The sequence below is a fragment of the Aotus nancymaae genome, unplaced genomic scaffold (genome assembly GCF_030222135.1).
Source record: "Aotus nancymaae isolate 86718 unplaced genomic scaffold, 86718_ANA_hifiasm-v0.15.2.pri h1tg000089l, whole genome shotgun sequence".
Taxonomy (NCBI): Eukaryota; Metazoa; Chordata; class Mammalia; order Primates; family Aotidae; genus Aotus; species Aotus nancymaae.
This window is the reverse complement of record NW_026988504.1, coordinates 802,282-817,795: the sequence shown is the minus strand read 5'-3', so window position 1 is coordinate 817,795 and position 15,514 is coordinate 802,282. Positions and strand designations below refer to the sequence as shown.

Here is a 15,514-nt window from a genome sequence, read left to right as displayed (position 1 = left end):
TCCAAGGCCTGTCATCTCAGAGCACACTACACTGCATCCGAGGCCTGTCTTCTCAGAGCACATACACTGCATCCGAGGCCTGTCATCTCAGAGCACACTACACTGCATCCGAGGCCTGTCTTCTCAGAGCACACTACACTGCATCCAAGGCCTGTCATCTCAGAGCACACTACACTGCATCCAAGGCCTGTCATCTCAGAGCACATACACTGCATCCAAGGCCTGTCATCTCAGAGCACACTACACTGCATCCAAGGCCTGTCATCTCAGAGCACACTACACTGCATCCAAGGCCTATCTTCTCAGAGCACACTACACTGCATCCAAGGCCTGTCATCTCAGAGCACACTACACTGCATTAGGAACAAAGAAAATGTGGTGTAACGTTGAATTTCTTTTCTTCCTTTATTTTTTACCCCCTTTTGAGACAGGGTCTCATTGTCACCCAGGCTGGAGTGCAGTGGCTCACTGTATGGCTCACTGTATGGCTCACTGCAGCCTCGACCTCCCAGGCTCACGTGATTCTCCTGCCTCAGCGTCCCTAGTAGTTGGGACTACAGGTGTGCACCACCGTGCTCAGCTAATTTATTTGTATTTTTTGGCAGAGATGGAGTTCCACTGTGTTACCCAGGCTGGTCTTGAACTCCTGGGCTCAAATGATCCTCCTGCCTCAGCCTCCTGAAGTGCTGGGATTATAGGCATGAGCTACTACACCCAGTCCCAGCTGATTTTTTTAAAATAGGAAACTGCATTTTATAAAATGGGTATTGAGATGGGTAATTTATAAAACAACTCAAATTTCATGATTCTGTAGTTAAATTTTTCTAATGGTTTCCCTTTTTTTTTTTTTTTTTTTTGAGATGGAGTCTTACTCTTGTTGCCCAGGCTGGAGTAGAGTGGCATGATCTCACCTGACTACAACTTTCACCTCCCAGGTTAAAGCAATTCTCCTGCTTCAGTCTCCCAAGTAGCTGGGATTACAGGCGCGAACCACCATGCCTGGGTAATTTTTTGTATTAATTAGCCTGACCAACATGGTGAAACCCCATCTCCACTAATTAATGCAAAATTAGTAGAGATGGGGTTTCACCATGTTGGTCAGGCTGGTCTCAAACTCCTGACCTCAGGTGATCCACCTGCTTCAGCCTCCCAAAGTGCTAGGATTACAAGTGTGAGCCACTGCATCCAGCCTCTTTTCTATTCTAGTTCAGTTCTCATTTTTAAATTCTTCTTAGCTAGTAGTGACAGTTTCTGTTTATTGGATATGTACTCTGAGCCTGGCTCTCAAGAATGTGATTTTGCCGGGCGCGGTGGCTCACACCTATAATCCCAGCACTTTGGGAGGCCAAGGTGGGTAGATCACTAGGTCAAGAGATCGAGACCATCCTGGTCAACATGGTGAAACCCCGTCTCTACTAAAAATACAAAAAATTAGCTGGGCATGGTGGCGCGTGCCTGTAGTTCCAGCTACTCGAGAGGCTGAGGCAGGAGAATTGCCTGAACCCAGGAGGTGGAGGTTGCGGTGAGCCGAGATTGTGCCATTGCACTCCAGCCTGGGTAACAAGAGTGAAACTCCGTCTCAAAAAAAAAAAAAGAATGTGATTTTATGGCCAGGCGCGGTGGCTCATGCCTGTAATCCCAGCACTTTGGGTGGCCGAGGTGGGCGAATCACCTGAGATCAGGAGTTTGAGACCAGCCTGACCGACATAGATACACCCTGTCTCTATTAGAAATACAAAATTAGGCTGGGCATGGTGGCTGACATCTGTAATCCCAGCACTTTGGGAGGCCGAGGCAAGTGGATCACAAGGTCAGGAGTTTAAGACTAGCCTAGCCAAGATGGTAAAACCCTATCTCTACTAAAAATACAAAAAATTAGCCAGGCATGGTGGCAAGCGCCTGCAATCCCAGCTACTTGAGAGGCTGAGGCAGAGAATTGCTTGAACCTGGGAGGCTGAGGTTGCAGTGAGCTGAGATTGCGCCACTCCAGCCTGGGCAACAGAGCAAGACTCTGTCTCAAGAAAAAATAAAATTAGCCAGGCGTGGTGGTGCATGCCTATAATCCCAGCTACTCGGGAGCTGAGGCAGGAGAATTGCTTCAAATCCAGGAGGCCAAGGTTGCAGTGAGCCAAGATCACGCCATTGCCCTCCAGCCTGGACAGCAAGAGTGAAACTCCGTCTCAAAAAAAAAAAAAATGTGATTTTACATGCAGTCTCATTTCATGCCCAGAAGAAGTGTTATGTGGAAGTCCTGCCATTATCCCTGTTTTACTGAGTGAAGGGTGTTGGGAGAGGCTAAGGTCACTCTACCCTTAAAAGGACTAGTACCAATTTATTTATTTATTTATTTATTTTTTTTTTGAGACGGAGTTTCGCTCTTGTTACCCAGGCTGGAGTGCAATGGCACGATCTCGGCTCACCACAACCTCCGCCTCAGCCTCCCGAGTAGCTGGGATTACAGGCACGCGCCACCATGCACAGCTAATTTTTTGTATTTTTAGTAGAGGCGGGGTTTCACCATGTTGACCAGGATGGTCTCGATGTCTTGACCTCGTGATCCACCCGCCTCGGCCTCCCAAAGTGCTGGGATTACAGGCGTGAGCCACCGCGCCCGGCCGACTAGTACCAATTTATTAATGGAGAGTTGGCAATATGGCAGAAGCATATTTTCTCCTTAAGTTTAGTAGTTTTGCTGTGGTTAATCTGACAGGTGTTCTTCCCGTTGCCCTGTGTGCTAGTGCTGTGCTGTGGGGACTGTGGGGCTTAGGGAACAACAGGGCTTGAGACAAGCACCCGAAGAGCTGGCCACAGGCAGAAGAGAGATAGGGTGCATTGGAGCCCTGGAGCCAACTGGGGCCAGTGCGCCTGAGTGGCGGGACCCAGGGCCTCCCACACCTGCCCTCTGCTTGTGTCATCTTGGACAGATACCTAACCCCTGTGCGCCTCATTTCCTTATCAGAGGCATGGGGAGTAGGGTTTCTTCCCTCCCAGGACTGTGGTGAGGATGAGATGATGCATGTACATGGCCTGAGCGGGCGCCCTGCCAGATCAGTGGCGGACACAATTAGCGTGAGAGGAGTTGGGTTGGAGTTAATGGAGTGGACCCTGAAGGGTGGTCAGACTTCAGGGTGGGAAGGTAGGGAAGGGCACTGGCACTCCAGGCAAGAGTAGGGTGTGGACAGACATGCTCTGGGGAGGGACAGTGGCTCCCCTTGGCCAGGTCAGTGACAGTGCAGAGCTGTGGAGACTGTGTGTGGGGATGACTCAGGTGTTTGTTTTAGAGCAGGTGATGGAGGCCGCCGACCTAAGCTGGTGGAGTAGGGGAGGAATTGCAGGAAGCCACTTGGTGGCAGCTTGGAGAGCCTTGGTGAGGTGGTGGGCCTGGGCAAGTCTGCCAGAGGAGTAGAGACAGGAGGAAATAGTGCAGGGAAGGGAGTGCAATTTGAGCTCCGCAGACACTGGGCCTTCTGTAGTGTGTGACTCTGGGGTTTGGAGAGGAGAATGCTGTTGGAAGTGCAGGTGGCCGGGCTGCCCTGGGCAGAGTGAGGCCAACGGGCCTGATAAAAGGGAGCAGGCTTCTGCAGAGTGCACCAGTGTGGAAGGCAGGAGGAGTAAGAAGAACGTGAGGAGTGAGGTGGGAATCAGCCCTGGACCCTGAAAACGGATCTGGAAGGACTGGGGTACACACAGCATGTCTGGTGGCAAGGCGGGGAGGAGGCGCTGCTGGGTGGGGGTACAGTTTGGGGAGGAGGCGCTGCTGGGTGGGGGGGTACAGTTTAGGGGGGAGGCGCTGCTGGGTGGGGGTACAGTTTGGGGGAGGCGCTGCTGGGTAGGGGTACAGTTTGGGGAGGAGGCGCTGCTGGGTGGGGGTACAGTTTGGGGAGGAGGCGCTGCTGGGTGGGGGTACAGTTTGGGGGAGGCGCTGCTGGGTAGGGGTACAGTTTTGGGGGAGGCGCTGCTGGGTGGGGGTACAGTTTGGGGGGAGGCGCTGCTGGGTGGGGGTACAGTTTGGGGGGGAGGCGCTGCTGGGTAGGGGTACAGTTTGGGGGGAGGCGCTGCTGGGTGGGGGTACAGTTTGGGGAGGAGGCGCTGCTGGGTGGGGGTACAGTTTGGGGGGGAGGCGCTGCTGGGTAGGGGTACAGTTTGGGGGGAGGCGCTGCTGGGTGGGGGTACAGTTTGGGGGGGAGGCGCTGCTGGGTAGGGGTACAGTTTGGGGGGAGGCGCTGCTGGGTGGGGGTACAGTTTGGGGAGGAGGCGCTGCTGGGTGGGGGTACAGTTTGGGGGGGAGGCGCTGCTGGGTAGGGGTACAGTTTGGGGAGGAGGCGCTGCTGGGTGGGGGTACAGTTTGGGGGGGAGGCGCCGCTGGGTAGGGGTACAGTTTGGGGGGAGGCGCTGCTGGGTGGGGGTACAGTTTGGGGAGGAGGCGCTGCTGGGTGGGGGTACAGTTTGGGGGAGGCGCTGCTGGGTAGGGGTACAGTTTGGGGGGAGGCGCTGCTGGGTGGGGGTACAGTTTGGGGGGAGGCGCTGCTGGGTGGGGGTACAGTTTGGGGGGAGGCGCTGCTGGGTGGGGGTACAGTTTGGGGGGAGGCGCTGCAGGGGGGGTACAGTTTGGGGGGAGGCGCTGCTGGGTGGGGGTACAGTTTGGGGGGAGGCGCTGCTGGGTGGGGGTACAGTTTGGGGGGAGGCGCTGCTGGGTGGGGGTACAGTTTGGGGGGAGGCGCTGCTGGGTGGGGGTACAGTTTGGGGGGAGGCGCTGCTGGGTGGGGGTACAGTTTGGGGGGAGGCGCTGCTGGGTGGGGGTACAGTTTGGGGGGAGGCGCTGCAGGGGGGGTACAGTTTGGGGGGAGGCGCTGCTGGGTGGGGGTACAGTTTGGGGGGAGGCGCTGCTGGGTGGGGGTACAGTTTGGGGGGAGGCGCTGCTGGGTGGGGGTACAGTTTGGGGGGAGGCGCTGCTGGGTGGGGGTACAGTTTGGGGGGAGGCGCTGCTGGGTGGGGGTACAGTTTGGGGGGAGGCGCTGCTGGGTGGGGGTACAGTTTGGGGGGAGGCGCTGCTGGGTGGGGGTACAGTTTGGGGGGAGGCGCTGCTGGGTGGGGGTACAGTTTAGGGGGGAGGCGCTGCTGGGTGGGAGTACAGTTTGGGGGGGAGGCGCTGCTGGGTGGGGGTACAGTTTAGGGGGGAGGCGCTGCTGGGTGGGGGTATAGTTTGGGGTGGAGGCGCTGCTGGGTGGGGGTACAGTTTGGGGGGAGGCGCTGCTGGGTGGGGGTACAGTTTGGGGGGAGGCGCTGCTGGGTGGGGGTACAGTTTGGGGGGAGGCGCTGCTGGGTGGGGGTACAGTTTAGGGGGGAGGCGCTGCTGGGTGGGGGTATAGTTTGGGGGGGAGGCGCTGCTGGGTGGGGGTACAGTTTAGGGGGGAGGCGCTGCTGGGTGGGGGTACAGTTTGGGGGGAGGCGCTGCTGGGTGGGGGTACAGTTTGGGGGGAGGCGCTGCTGGGTGGGGGTACAGTTTAGGGGGGAGGCGCTGCTGGGTGGGGGTACAGTTTAGGGGGGAGGCGCTGCTGGGTGGGGGTACAGTTTGGGGGGAGGCGCTGCTGGGTGGGGGTACAGTTTAGGGGGGAGGCGCTGCTGGGTGGGGGTATAGTTTGGGGAGGAGGCGCTGCTGGGTGGGGGTACAGTTTGGGGGGAGGCGCTGCTGGGGGGTACAGTTTGGGGGGAGGCGCTGCTGGGTGGGGGTACAGTTTGGGGGGAGGCGCTGCTGGGTGGGGGTACAGTTTGGGGGAGGCGCTGCTGGGTAGGGGTACAGTTTAGGGGGGAGGCGCTGCTGGGTGGGGGTATAGTTTGGGGGGGAGGCGCTGCTGCGTGGGGGTACAGTTTGGGGGGAGGCGCTGCTGGGTGGGGGTACAGTTTGGGGGGAGGCACTGCTGGGTGGGGGTACAGTTTGCGGGGAGGTGCTGCTGGGTGGGGGTACAGTTTGGTCATGGGCACCTTGATCGGGATGGGCTGTGGAGGCAGAAATCGTGCAGCTACGGGCACCAGATGCTTGGAGTGGAGCAATTGCTTCGCCCCACTTGGAGCTCGTTAGAAGCACAAACTGTTGAGCCTCATGCGGACCTCCTTAGTGTCCATCGGCATCAGAATAAGATCCCAGGGTGAGTAGGCTTCACAGGGACGTGGGGTCATGCGTAGGCAGGAGGCGGAGGTGACACCTGAGCTGCCTATGGAAGGAAGGGGCACATCCACAGCTGTCTCCTGTCAAATCGTGTTTTAAAGAAAAACAAATGCGTGGACTACCTGAGGAGCTCCTGTGATTTACTGGCATGACTCCAGTGAGCTTCAGAGGACTCAGAGTGCACTCACCAGTTACTTGTTGAGCGCTTTCTGTGTACAGTGCCTCTTGGAGATGCGGGGGAACAAGAGCACAAGACAGCGTTCCAGGAACTCTCCTGAGCTTACATTGTAGCAAGGAGGGACAGACGGCTGCTAGCAGTCAGCTACGTGAAGACAGATGGGTGGGGAGGGAAGAGATGGGTGACGCGGTGGTGCCGTCCTCTCTGCTGAAGGCCCCAGGGTGGGCCTGGGCTCTCATGGAGCGCTTCATGCTGAGGGATGGCGAGAGCAACAGGGGCCAGTGGGTTGGACGTGTTCAGCCCAAGGGGGCTGTGATGGGACCCAGGCAGACGGGCCTCTGTGTGAGAGGCAGCTGTCTGAGCAGAGGTGTGGTTTATGTTTTAGCAGATGTCGGGGGGCACAGGAGCCAGTCAGGAAGGAGAGGGTGGAGGGCATCAAAGAGTGACTGCATCCAGGTGAGGATGGGCATCTTGTTACGTGTCTAAGTGCAAACCCAGAGCCAGCGCTGAGTTGTACAAATTCTGAGCTCAAGGGAGAGGCCAGGGCTGCGGGCAGCCTCAGGGAGCTGTTGGACGGTGAGCTAGAGGAGCAGTCAGAGGCTGGATCACAGGCACCGAAGAGGAAGGGGTCTAGGAGGATGGAAGGGCCAGTGGGGTCAGCTTCCGGAACACAGAAGTGTCATTTACTTCCTACCTCATGACAGTGCCAGGGCCGGGTTCCACCCTTGTCATCTGCATGGCTCCCTAGTGTCATCATGGGCTGGGCCCTGTGCCCCTCCACCTTGAGTTGCTCAGTGGCAGAGACTGTCCTGCTTCCAGCCCCTTGAGCACCGGGCCTGGCCGTTGGTATTGTCTCCAGTGTTCACTGTGAATCCTGTATATGGATGTTTACCCTCTCTAAAGAAGCACATTCAAGAGCATTTGTTGAATAATCACACAAAAACGTCTTCTTTTTTTCATAGAAGGGAGAATTCCACAAGTTGGCTGATGCCAGGATATTTTTGAGTGACTGCCTGGCATGTGACAGCTGTGTGACTGCAGAGGAAGGAGTCCAACTTTCCCAGCAAAATGCCAAGGACTTCTTCCGCGTTCTGAACCTTAATAAGGTAAGGCGTTCAGGGCATTTGCTGATGCTGGGAGCTGACCTGGAGGAGTCGGGATGAGGCCTGGCTTCCCGCCCAGAAGCCCCTGCGGGGACGTCGGATGCGCATCTCAGCCTTTTCCCTGTGTTGTTAACGTCTCTCTCGGACCTTCTTCCAAACCTCTCCATCAGTCAATGTCATGCTCCCTCCCTTTTTTTTTTTTTTTGAGACGGAGTTTTACTCTTGTTGCCCAGGCTGGTGTATAATGGTGCGATCTCGGCTCACCGCAACCTCCACCTCTTGGGTTCAAGCGATTCTCCTGCCTCAGACTCCTGAGTAGCTGGGATTACAGGCATGTGCCACCACGCCCAGCTAATTTTGTATTTTTGGTAGAGACGGGGTTTCTCCTTGTTGGTCAGGCTGGTCTTGAACTCCTGACCTCAGGTGATCCACCCGCCTAGGCCTCCCAAATATTGGGATTATAGGCTTGATCCACTGCACCCGGCCTTCATGCTCCCTTAACGATGCTCAGACAGTGGCGGGGGGCTGGCACCACCCCTCAGGCTCCTGTGGCTTAAGCGGGGCCTCTGCCTGGTGAGGTCAGGTAACATGAGTGATGGAGATCATGCAGGCAGCACAGAGCTGGAGTCCATGCTGTTCTGCCTCCGCAGCATGTTTTCGGAGACGGGAGTTATGTTCTGATAGACCTATCAGCTTGAGACAAGGCTGAGACGCTCCAAGGAAGCATAAGTTCCCAGAGCTCCTTCCTAGCTCGTCCCAGCAGACCTCCTGTACAGAGCTAGAGGTACCTCTTGTCATTCCGCGAGACAGGTTGTATCAGTCCATTCTCGCACTGCTGTAAAGAAGTACCTGGCACTGGGTAATTTATAAAGCAGAGAGATTTCATTGACTCCCAGTTCTCCAGGCTCTACAGGAAACATGGCTGGGGAGGCCTCAGGAAACTTAGCAATCGTGGCAGAAGGGCGAAGGGGAAGCAAGCATGTCTTCATGTGGCAGCAGGAGAGAGCAAGTGAAGGGGGAGGTACCGCACACTTGCAAACAACCGGATCTCATGAGGACTCCCTCGCTGTCACGAGAAGAGCAAGGGGGAAATTCGCCCCCATGACCCGGTCACCTCCCGCCAGGCCTTCAGTTTCACACGCGATTGGGATGGGGACGCAGAGCCAGACCGTATCACGGGTGAAAAAGAACGAGACGAAGGCAGATGAGGCTAAAAAGCACGTGTCGCTTTACATGCCCTCACCTCCTGGGAAGCTTCGGCGTCCTGCTTTGCCCAGGGAGTATGCTGCAGCGAGGTGGGGGCCTTGAGAAACGCTGACTGGTGCCAGTGTCGTGGAAGAGGGGACAGCCAAGCAGCCTTCTCAGCGTTTACCACTCACCCTCATGGCATCTTCTGGACAAGTCATCCGGCATCAGTTAGATTACAATTTTTTTTTTTTTTGAGACTCTGTCACCAGGCTGGAGTGCAATGGCGCAATCTCGGCTCACTGTAACCTTCACCTCCGGATTCAAGCAATTCTCCTGTCTTAGCCTCCCAAGTAGCTGGGACTACAAGGCACAGCCTCCATGCTCAGCTAATTTTTGTATTTTTAGTAGAGATGGAGTTTCACTATGTTGGCCAGGCTGGTCTCAGTCTCTTGACCTCATGTAGATGACAATTTTTTCTTTCTTTTTTAAAATTTTTTTATTTTGTTTGTTTTTTGAGACGGAGTCTTGCTCTATCACCAGGCTGGAGTGCAGTGCTGTGATTTCGGCTCACTGCAACCTCCACCTCCCAGGTTCAAATGATTCTTCTGCCTCAGCCTCGCGAGTAGCTGGGACTATAGGCACGTGCCACCACGCCCAGCTAATTTTTGTATTTTTAGTAAAGATGAGGTTTCACCATGTTGGCCAGCATGGTCTCAATCTCTTGACCTCATGATCCTCCCACCTCAGCCTCCGAAAGTGCTGGGATTACAAGCGTGAGCCACCGTGCCCGGCCTTATTATTCTTTTTGAGACAGGGTCTCACCTACGCTGGAGTGCAGTGACACCATTTTGACTCAGTGGGAGGGCTCAGGTGATCCTCCCACCTCTAGAGGCTCCTATAGCCCCCAGAGCAGCTGGGACTACAGATGTATGCCACCACAACTGCCTAATTTTTGTGTTATTTGTAGAGAAGGGGTTTTGCCATGTTGCCCAGGCTGGTCTTGAACTCCTCTGCTCAAGCAATCCTCCTGCCTCAGCCTCCCAAAGTGTTAGGATAACAGGCATTGACCACTGCTCGTGACGCTTGTAATCCTAGAATCACAATTGCAGATAGAAACGTGTCCTTTGGGGGCCGGGCGCGGTGACTCACGCCTGTAATCCCAGCACTTTGGGAGGCCGAGGCGGGTGGATCACGAGGTCAAGAGATCGAGACCATCCTGGTCAACATGGTGAAACCCCGTCTCTACTAAAATTACAAAATATTAGCTGGGCATAGTGGCGCGTGCCTGTAATCCCAGCTACTCGGGAGGCTGAGGCGGGAGAATTACCTGAACCCAAGAGGTGGAGGTTGCGGTGAGCCGAGATCGCGCCATTGCACTCCAGCCTGGGTAACAAGAGCGAAACTCTGTCTCAAAAAAAAAAAAAGCGTGTCCTTTGGGTTGTCAGCATTAGTCCTGTCTGGGTGTGCTCTTGACTTGCATGCATTGCATGGGAGCTCCATTAGCAAACAGCAGGCTGCCTGGTTAGGATGGTCCAAACCAGGAGATGCCCCTCAGCCAACAGCCAGGTTAACCTTGCACACCCGTCCCCACCTGTTCGCCCCTGGTCTTTCAGAGAACAGAATGGCTTCAGCCATTTTATTATGTTGAACAGACTTACTCAATTATGATACAGCTTTGCAGACTACTAGAGACTTAATTCTGTGATGTCAACGGTTTTTGCCAAAACACTCTTGAAAGTGTCTGTGTCACTTTATACTCCTCTTAGTGATAGGGGCACATAGCTACGTGCAGCCATTCTGGTCACATTCAGTATCAAATTCAGTTTTTTCCAATCTGCCCACCTTGGCCTCCAAAATGCTGGGATTACAGGCGTTAGCTACCACGTCCGTCCAGATACATTCTTTTCTATTTGAAAAAGTCCAATTATTCCAGCATCTTCTGTTCTTTCCCTATTTACCTGAAATATCTCACCTCTCTAATATGTCGAAAGATGTACATCCATTTCTTTCCTTTTTTTGGCCTTCACCATGTGTTGGCTGGGCTAGTCTTGAATTCCTGGCCTCAAGTGATCCATCCACCTTGGCCTCCCAAAGTGCTGCTGGGATTATAGGCATAAGCCACGCACCTGGCCCGCTCTCCTTCTCTCTCTCTCTCTCTCTCTCTCTCTCTCTCTCTCTCTCTCTCTCTCTCTCTCTCATTACTTCCACCCCCATCTTCCTGCTGCATGTCTATTTCTTGACTTTTTTCTTTTTCTTTTTTTTTTTTTTTTTTTGAGATGGAGTCTCGCACTGTCACCCAGGCTTGAATGCAGTGGGGCAATCTTGGCTCACTGTAGCTACCCCTTCACAGGTTCAAGCAAGTCTCCTACCTCAATGTCCTGAATAGCTGGGATTACAGGCACGCACCACCACATCCAGCTAGTTTTTGTATTTTTAGTAGACACAGGGTTTCTCCATGTTAGCCAGGCTTGTCTTGAGCTTCTGACCTCAGATAATCCGCTCACCTCGGCCTCCCAAAGTGGTAGGATTATAGGTGTGAGCCACTGCGCCTTGACTTTTTTTTTTTAAAGATGGAGTTTTGCTCTTGTTGCCCAGGCTGGAGTGTAGGTTCAAGCTGGGATTATTGGCGTGCGCTACCACATCTGGCTAATTTTTTTGTATTTTTAGTAAAGACAGAGTTTCTTCATGTTGGTCAGGCTGGTCTCAAACTCTCGACCTCAGGTGATCTACCTGCCTCGGCCTCCCAAAGTACTGGGATTACAGGCGTGAGCCACTGTGCCCAGCCAACTCTTTTTATCTGAATCTGTCTTCTACTGTGCTGCCAATGTCTAGTTTTGGTTTAAGGATTTTTTTTTTTTTTTTTTTTGAGACGGAGTTTTGCTCTTTTTGCTTAGGCTAGAGTGCAATGATGTGATCTCGGCTCACCACAACTTCTGCCTCCTGGGTTCAAGTGATTCTCCTGCGTTCAAGTGATTCTCCTGCCTCAGCCTCCCGAGTAGCTGGGCTTACAGGCGTGCACCACCACGCCCAGCTAATATTTTGTATTTTTAGTAGAAATGGGGTTTCTCCTTGTTGGTCAGGCTGGGCTCAATCTCCTGACCTCGGGTGATCTGCCTGTCTTGGCCTCCCAAAGTGCTGGGATTAGAGGTGTGAGCCACTGACACCCAGCCCTATGCAGTATTTTTGTTTTTTTTAGAACAGTTTGTATGAGGCTTACTCACAAAATGTCTTGGGCCTGATGAGTTTTTTTCTTTTTTCTTTTTTCTTTTTTTTTTTTTTTTGAGACAGAGTCTCACTCTGTTGCCCAGGCTGGAGTGCAGGGGCCCAATCTCGGCTCACTGCAACCTCCACCTTACAGGTTCAAGTGATTCTTTTGCCTCAGCCTTTCTAGTTGGGATTACAGGCATGTGCCAGCACACCTAGCTGATTTTTATATTTTTAGTAGAGATGGGGTTTCACCATGTTGGCCAGGCTGGTCTCTCATTCCTGACCTCAAATGATCCACCCACCTTGGCCTCCCAAAGTTCTGGGATTACAGGCATGAGCCACCTCGTCTAGCCTAACATTGTTCTTAAAATTGACAGAGTCTCGGCCAGGAGCGGTGGCTCATGCCTGGAATCCCAGAGGCCGAGATGGGCAAATGACGAGGTCAGGAGATTGAGACCATCCTGGCAAACACAATGAAACTCCGTCTCTACTCAAAATACAAAAAATTACCTAGGCATGGTGGCATGTGCCTGTAATCCCGGCTACTTGGGAGGCTGAGGCAGGAAAAACACTTGAACTGGGGAGGTGGAGGTTGCAGTGAGCCGAGATTGCACCACTGAACTCCAGCCTGGGTGACGGAACAGGACTCTGTCTCAAAAGAAAAAAATTGACAAAGTCTCCTAGATCTGTAGTTATCTCTTTTAAGACAGAGTATCACTCTGTCACCCAGGCTGGAGTGCAGTAACTATTCCCCACTGTGGTTATAGTGCTCTGCAGTCTCGAACTCCTGGCCTCAAGCAATCCTCCTGCCTCAGCCTCCTGTGTTGCTGGAACTGTAGGCATGCACCACCATATCCAGCTCGTGTTTCATTTTCTAAATTCTGAATTTAAAAAAATTATTTACCAGAAGCCCAAACCTCACCATAGTCCTGATTTTTTTCCTCCTTTTCCCTTAATGTTTGCCAATGTTTGTCTAGTTTAATAGTCTTTGCATAGACCATCTATTACATTGTTCTGAATTTCTCATTAAGATGCGTAACTTTTACCCCTTGCATAATCAGCAGATACCTGACATTCTCTGTTTCTTCTTCTAGAAATGTGATACCTCAAAGCACAAAGTGCTGGTAGTGTCTGTGTGTCCTCAGTCTTTGCCTTATTTTGCTGCTAAATTCAACCTCAGTGTAACTGAGGCATCCAGAAGACTCTGTGGTTTCCTCAAAAGTCTTGGTGAGTCATCTTTTCGTAAATTGGGAGTTTATAACTTGAGTTAATAAGCGCCCTTTTTAATCTCTAAAGTTCAGTTTTGAAGGGCGCAGGGTAGATAAGCAGCTTCCACAAGAGTCTCTTGGAAGGTAAAAAGACCTTGTCTCGTGTGTCAAACCCAGCCTCTGATCAGTGGTAGGTGAGTGTCACTTTTCTCCTTTGCTGTGCAGACGGGTGTTTTGTTACACAGTGGGAGCTGACCCCTGTGGGAGCCAAAAGTGACCACTTTCTGACAGTGCGAACAGGGACACTGGGAGATCCCACACTGCCCCAGCAACCTCCAAGTCACCCCTTACCCCGAGAGGGAGTGTATTTGATAAACAATCACTTCTGAAATAATTAATGTCTGGTTTCCCAAGAAGCTCTCTGAAGAGCAGAGCGGAAAGAGAATGGGCTCGTGTTCTTTCCTTGAGGAATGAAAGGTAGAAATTTAAGAATACAATCAAAGAACTCAGGCATAAACACTGGAATAATACTGCCTGAAATGTTGATGGATCACGCTTCTGTGTCTTCTGCTTTGGTCAAACTGGAATTTCTTCCCTCCATTTGCTCTTTAGTGGGGCTCTTATAGCCTTGAGCATCCTCACAGCAGGAGGGTCAGTGTGCAAGTTCAGAAAAGGAAAACTTGAGTGAGTTGCCAAATAAGAGTTTTTATTATTCTACAGCTGCTTTTAAAAATTGTAAATACCCGTCAGGTGTGGTGGCTTATGCCTGTAATCCCAGCACTTTGGAAGGCCAAGGGCAGAAGATTGCTTGAGGCCAGGAGCAAACTAGCCGAAACCCGGCTACAGCGACGGGTGCACACGCGTTAGGTCGCTCCTTCATGCTTGTGATCATAAAGCCCAGGTTATGTTAGTTTTTCTAAAGATCAGAGTTGTCACTTGCTATATATTCTCATGGTGAAAGCCTTTATTTGGGGATAGATTGTTAAAATTATGTAATGCAATATTATATACCAATAAAATGTATCCACAGTAAAGTTGATTTCTTAAGGTAATATTTTAAAATTTACAATTTTTTTTTCTTTTTTTTCTTTTGAGTTGGATTCCTACTCTGTTGCCCAGGCTGGAGTGCAGTGACACGATCTCGGCTCATTCCAACCTCTGCTTCCCAGGTTCAAGCGATTCTCCTGCCTCAGCCTCCTGAGTAGCTGAGATTACAGGTGGACGTCACCACGGCCAGCTAATTTTTGTATTTTTAGTAGAGATGGGGTTTCACCATGTTGGCCTGGCTGGTCTCAAACTCTTGACCTCAAGTGATCCGCCCACCTCAGCCTTCCAAAGTGTTGGGATTACAGGAGTGAGCCACTGTGCCCGGCCTCAAAATTTATAATATTTCTTATAACTAGTTGCTTTTTCTCTCAGCTTTGTTACCTGGGGAAGGGGAGAAACAAATTTAAAATTGAAAAATCAGGCCAGGGCTCACACCTGTAATCCCAGCACCTTGGGAAGCTGAGGTGGGCGGATCACCTGAGGTCAGGAGTTTTCAGACTAGCCTGGCCCAGTGTGGCAAAACCCCATCTCTACTAAAAATACAGAAATTAGCTGGGTGTGGTGGCAGGCACCTGTAATCCCAGCTACTCAGGAGGCTAAGGAACGAGAATCACTTGATCCTGGGAGGCAGAGGTTGCAGTGAGCTGAGATCACGCCACTGCACTCCAGCCTGGGCGACAGAGCAAGACTCCATCTCAAAAAAGAAAGAAAAGTAAATTAAATTACATTGAAAAAATCGAAAAGAAACAAAAAAACCCCGAAAAGAATAAAAAAGATAACTTGGCTACTTTTATGATTTATACCAGCTGTAGAATTTACAGTCATTTATTATAATTATTGAAAGTATTTTTTGTTTTAGACTTATTTACTGATATCATGAAAAAGATAGCTACTTAAAAATTATGGCTGGGTGTGGTGGTGGCTTATTCCTGCAATGGGAGGCCGAGGTAGGTGGGTCACTTGAGGTCAGAAGTTTGAGACCAGCCTGACCAACATCGTGAAACCTCGGCTCTGCTGAGAAAAAAAATACATAATTAGCCGGGCAGGGTCACGTACACCTGCAATCCCAGCTACTTGGGAGGCTGAGGCAGGATAATCGCTTGAAACCAGGAGGTGGAGGTTGCAGTGAGCCGAGATCATGCCATTGCACTCCAGCCTGGGCAACAGGAGTGAAACTCTGTCTCAAAAAAAAAAAAAAAAAAAAATCAGTATAGACCAATTGCAGTGGCTCATGCCTGTAATCCCAGCATTTTGGGAGGCTGAGGTGGGCAGATCATCTGAGGTCAGGAGTTCAAGACCAGCCTGGCCAGCATGGTGAAACCTTGTCTCTACTAAGTAAAGTACAAAAATTAGTTGGGCATGGTGGTACACATCTGCCATCCCAGCTACTCTGGAGGCTGAGACACAAGAATCGCTC

At 52.0% G+C, this 15,514-nt stretch overlaps 1 protein-coding gene across 3 annotated transcripts in view; it reads left to right on the top strand.

Annotated features, from left to right (window-relative positions):
* The window catches only part of NARF (nuclear prelamin A recognition factor), a 34,234-nt gene that overhangs the window by 2,467 nt on the left and 16,253 nt on the right, over positions 1–15,514 (top strand). For all 3 annotated transcript variants that reach the window (XM_012452653.2, XM_012452652.2, XM_012452651.2), the window contains exons 3-4: positions 7,307–7,450; positions 12,937–13,069. In XM_012452653.2, coding sequence (XP_012308076.2) covers positions 7,307–7,450; positions 12,937–13,069 — 277 coding nt within the window. The remainder of the gene's footprint in view (positions 1–7,306; positions 7,451–12,936; positions 13,070–15,514) is intronic.